At 39.5% G+C, this 4,855-nt stretch overlaps 1 protein-coding gene across 3 annotated transcripts; it reads left to right on the top strand.

Annotated features, from left to right (window-relative positions):
- The first annotated feature begins 350 nt into the window (after nt 1–350).
- On the top strand, nt 351–4,519 carry CCDC97 (coiled-coil domain containing 97). 3 transcript variants are annotated; one of them, XM_053689100.1, is made up of 5 exons: nt 351–579; nt 2,329–2,835; nt 2,917–3,162; nt 3,383–3,512; nt 3,835–4,519. In XM_053689100.1, exons 1-5 carry the CDS (start codon nt 387–389, stop codon nt 3,986–3,988), a joined length of 1,230 nt encoding a protein of 409 aa, XP_053545075.1. In that variant the 5' UTR covers nt 351–386; the 3' UTR covers nt 3,989–4,519. The 3 variants fall into 3 exon arrangements, with proteins under 3 accessions (XP_053545075.1, XP_053545077.1, XP_053545076.1); XM_053689102.1 differs by having other exon boundaries at nt 3,840–3,981; XM_053689101.1 differs by having other exon boundaries at nt 352–579; nt 3,386–3,512.
- The last annotated feature ends 336 nt before the right edge of the window (nt 4,520–4,855 follow it).

The raw sequence follows: 4,855 nt of genomic DNA, 5'->3' as shown, positions 1-4,855 counted from the left end.
AAGTTGCTTAAAATTGATGCTCTATCTAAATCATGAAAGAAAAGAAATTGGGTTTCGTATCCCTTTAAGTGGCACTTTTCAATGCAAAATTCCCATTTACTATTTGTAGTATTTTTAGAATAATGACGAAGCTGCGTTTAGAACAAAAAAAAAATACAGAGGATAAGCTGAATGTAATTAAAATAATATTAATTTGGACTATTATCATGACGGATAATTATGTTTTTTTTATGGATTAATATGGACCAGCAATACGACGAAAAAAGAGACTAGAACGTAAAGATGAGGTCTAATTATTTCCGGTTTAGCGACGTCTCATGCACAATATACAAAGCTAGTTCCGGGTTATGTCTAGTTTGAGAGTTGCAAGATGTCTACCGCAGTATATGCTAAATGTGTTACGAGCGAAGGCATCTATTTTGGGTGTAGCAAGATGGCAACCGAATCACCTAAGTTTCAGTAATAGGTCCCTAATAACAGGATTTAAAAGGTGTGTTAAGATGGCGGCGCCTAGTATTGGTGTTGTTGAACATTGGGGGGACTTGGTCTCAATTTCTGAAGCTGGAGCGAACGATACAAGTGAGTGTGCTCCTTATTTACTGACGTTACATTGATTAGGGTTCTTTACTTGCATGTGTTATGTGATGTGAGTTATTATTGATGGGTGTTACACAAGCAGAAGAGTTAAATGTAAACTATTACCTGGGTAAGGAGAGTAATTGTCAGTATTATATAGGACCCCTTCGTGTGATAAAGTTGCAGGGTATTTCTACACCAGCTGCCCATTACACATCACATTACAAGGGACATGAAGCCCAAAACATTTCATGATTTAGGTAGAACATTCAAATTTTAAACAACTTTCCAGTTTACTTCTATTATAAAATGTGTTTCATTCTCTTGTTATCATTTGTTGAAGGAGCAGCAATCGATATATATATATATATATATATATATATATATATATATATATATATATATATATATATATCCACCAATCGGCAGCTAGAACCTAGGTTCTTTGCTGCTCTTGAGCTTCCTAGATAAACCTTTCAGCAAAGGAAGCAAATTTAAATAATAGAACTAACTTGGAAAGTTGTTTAAAATTGTATTCTCTGTCTAAATCATGCATGTCTAATTATGACTTTTCTGTCCCTTTTAATACCTGTGCACAAGCTCGGGAGACATGTAATTACTGTTACTTTTATTTGTAATGTAGAACTGATTCCTTATCCCTATACAGCAGGTAAACTAGATATAGACCAGCTAGAGTTGGACAGAGAAGTAGTATGGGGCACTGCTCTTAAAAAAATAAATAAAATAAAATATGAATTTTGATCATATATATATTATACATGTACTGATAGACTCCTCCTCTCTAACAACAGGGTTTCAGATTATCCCTAAATAAGTACATATTTCTCATTTTTGTAAGTATTCTATCTATACACAGACAGGGGACCAACTGTAAATGCTGTCCTGGCTGTGTTCCTTATCTGGCTTTGATGTGCGCAATCATTTTGCATTTTTTCTTTTTTTTTTTCTTCAGAGCACCATTTTGTCTATGTATATATTTATTAGAGTGTTGACAAATTTGTTTTAAAGGGACTGTTAGGGTTATATATTCTAACAGGAACATAAAACAAGTTGGGATAGAGACAAAATATAATAATATGTACTTTAATTACTTTACCTGCAAATTTATACTGCAGTGCCTCGCCATTAACCCATTCTTTTAAGTGTCAAATTGTACAGCTCTAACTCCCCCACACAATTGCTTGTATGGCTGCCTTTATATCCACCATTGATACGGTAGAATGCAAGACTTTAACAGTCATTATCTGCTGGAGCAAGCCTAGAAGCAAATAATCTACTGGGAACTCAGTTAAAATACAATGCCTGTGTTTCTGATGTTAAACACTGAAAGCTATTTAAGTTATTTTTGAAAATTATTGTAAAATACTTGCCAGCAATTTTTAAACAATTTTTTAATGCAAACTATTTTTACTTAATTAGCCCCTTTTAGACTATGCACAGATCTCAACATGTTTTATGGCACTTTAAATATAGGAGCTAGCAAGAAGCATTTGAAGTCATCCATACATTTTTATTACCAGACAATTGTATTGCTATGTAGATATATGTTGTTGAGTTGATTTTAAGGGTGTCCCATACATATACAAAGAAAAAAAATTTGGCATGTGAATTTTAAATGTACGTCAAGATTGTTCCATAGGGAAAGTTGTGAAATTGTTACCGCAGAGAAGGGAAAGAAAAATATAGGTTAATTTAAGATTATGCATGAATCTGGCAATTTGTCTTACACAGAACATGCTAATGTTGAGGTTGATGTGGACAAGGCTGATGGGAAGGCAGAAGCCACCTGGAATGGTAGTGTGGAGATGAAAGATGATACCATGAATGAGGGGGATGCTGAGGTACTGGAGAGGGCATTGAAGGAAGCCAAGCGATTAGGTAGCCGTGAAGATCCAACAGAGAAGAATCCTGCTGATATCAGTAGTCCTCTTGTGGAGATGTTTATGGCCATCAGTGGGAGCTCTGTGCCTGTCCGAAGTCAACAGAAAGGAGACCCAGAGTTCAGCCAAGAACAGAAGATGTCCATACTGCTTGACCTGTACGAGTCAAAACCTCTTGTGTTTCTTGAGCGTTTCAGTAAAGTCCTTAGAGAAGAACATCTCGGGTGCTTTAGCCATCTCTCTGGGGACTACACTGCAGACTACTACTGCAAGGAGATACGGAAGGCATCACTGAAAAGGGTTGACCGTACCAGAGTGCGGAATAAGAGGTATGCAGCTCTTCAGCAGCTTATCACAGGTATGCCTATTGTTCCGCACAATGTTAATGCTACTTAAGCAGTATTCCTACATATTTTCAAATTTTCCATGTTTCTTGCAGCCGGAGAGTATTTCAGTGATGAGCAGATGCGTGAGCGAGACCCCTTGATGTATGAGCAGTATGTTGGTCAGTACCAGAGCGAGGAGGAGATCATGTCCAAGAACAGCAGAGAGTTGTCTCAGGCCACTAGCCTATCAGTGGTGCTGCTCAATTCTTGCCATGAGCAGGTTTTGCAGAGGAGGCTGGAGGCCCAGAAGGAGCTGGAGGAGAATTGTGAGGAGGAAGAAGACACAGATGATGATGAAGGTCAGTGCATGCAGGTTGCTTGACTAGTCAGTTATGTCCTGGGCTGGGAAGCAGAATGTGGTATCTCAAGCACTCTATGCAGTGCAATAATAGTGTGTGTGTGTGTGTGTGTGGGGGGGGGGGGTAATGGACCCTATTAGTGCAGTTGCCGGCCATGGGTTACTGTGTACATACTGGAACCAGGAGAAAAGCATTTTTAAGGCACCTCTGTCTATATTAGCAGAATCTGAGCTGCAGTCAGACGAGGAGCAAGAGGTTAACAGTGAGGAGAGGGCTCTGATGCGTGAAGAATTCATCAGCCGTATGCACTGGAGATTCCTGGATGGAAAGGATCACAATTTTGACTACAGGTGAGAGAAACGGTCTCCTGGTTCATGTGTTCTCTTGTGTTATGGACTAAGTTCACCTCGCAGGATGACACATGTCTTGTGTCTGTCAGTTTGTCTCACTGCAGAGGATAGACAGATCCATGTCATTTAGCTCCCTCGTGTCTGTATACTGAGTCTGTCTGAAGGGGAGAAGAACAAAATCCACCCCCCATAGTTTCCTCCTGTCTGTGTCATTGTGTTCATGGGAGAGGGACAGAATCCATATTCCATGTCACCCTGTGGGGTAGGAGACCTCCTTTGTCACAAAGATCAATTTATTCACCTTCTTTCTTCTTCTGTCTAGTGAAGTCGATGAAAACCCAGATTTTGACAACCTGGACATTATTACTCATGATGAGGAGGAGAAATACTTTGACGACGATGATGATTCAGACGAAATGGAAACAGAGGAAAAACCAAATACCAATGAGAGAGGGACAATTGGTGTGCAGGAGTAAGTGATGCTGCAGGAATATCTTCTGATGCTTTCAAGGCGCTTCCACTGGAAGTCGCGCACGGACATCATAGGACATTGCGACGGAGACCCTTGGGGTTCAAAATGACTTAATCAGCATTTGTGCTTTAAGTTTAATAGAGAATGTTAAAGAATAACAAAATGCCCTAAACATAGCCATCTGGTTCGATTGTTGCTATGTCCTGATAAGGAAAGTTTATAGTCATGTTAGGAGTTGTCCACAAGATGGCAGCAGGGGCCTATTTTTGTTTTTTACATTATCTTGTGGTTTATGTCCCTCTTTCTTAGTCATGAGGCACTGACTCAGGGGATTTGCTGTGTATATTACTGTGTTTAGTTAACACGACTATGACAGTATAGGTTTGTACACATGTATATAAGATGAAGCCGTTTTCGTTGCTGTTAATTTTTTTTTCATTTCTCTGTGCTCCCCACTCCCCCCCCCTCTTTTTATTGCTCAGATGCCCTTGTGCGCAGCCTTTTGCGCTCTGGTACCTAATACACTTCACTCATACTCCTGTTCCCTTGTTTTATTTTGCTGAGCTCTTGTCCCTCTCTCAAGGTCTTGTCGTAGCACTTTTATTGTCATGCGCTCCTGTCCCCTTATGGGTGTGCCTCCTCGTGCACATAGTCTCTTGCGATTCCGTTGTCTAACTTTCTTTTTCTCTTATGCTTCCCTCCTCTCGGATTCTTTATTTCAAATCCTATGCACTCGCTCTTCATTATTTTTTTTTTTTTATTCCACAAGCTTCTTTTTGTCTTGTTCTTCTGGTCCTTCATGCTCTTTCTCTTGTCGTCTTGCCTCTGACACTACTCCGCCCCTTTTTAATGACGTTGTTTCTCCTTCTGT

The sequence above is a fragment of the Bombina bombina genome, chromosome 7 (assembly GCF_027579735.1).
Source record: "Bombina bombina isolate aBomBom1 chromosome 7, aBomBom1.pri, whole genome shotgun sequence".
NCBI classification, from domain to species: domain Eukaryota; kingdom Metazoa; phylum Chordata; class Amphibia; order Anura; family Bombinatoridae; genus Bombina; species Bombina bombina.
This window is presented reverse-complemented; position numbering and strand designations above follow the sequence as displayed.

Coding starts and splice junctions, on each gene's coding strand:
- CCDC97 (XM_053689100.1), top strand. CDS start 387: ATGCTAAATGTGTTACGAGCGAAGGCATCTATTTTGGGTGTAGCAAGA. Junction 580..2,328: donor AGCTGGAGCGAACGATACAA/GTGAGTGTGCTC, acceptor TGTCTTACACAG/AACATGCTAATGTTGAGGTT. Junction 2,836..2,916: donor TCTTCAGCAGCTTATCACAG/GTATGCCTATTG, acceptor TGTTTCTTGCAG/CCGGAGAGTATTTCAGTGAT.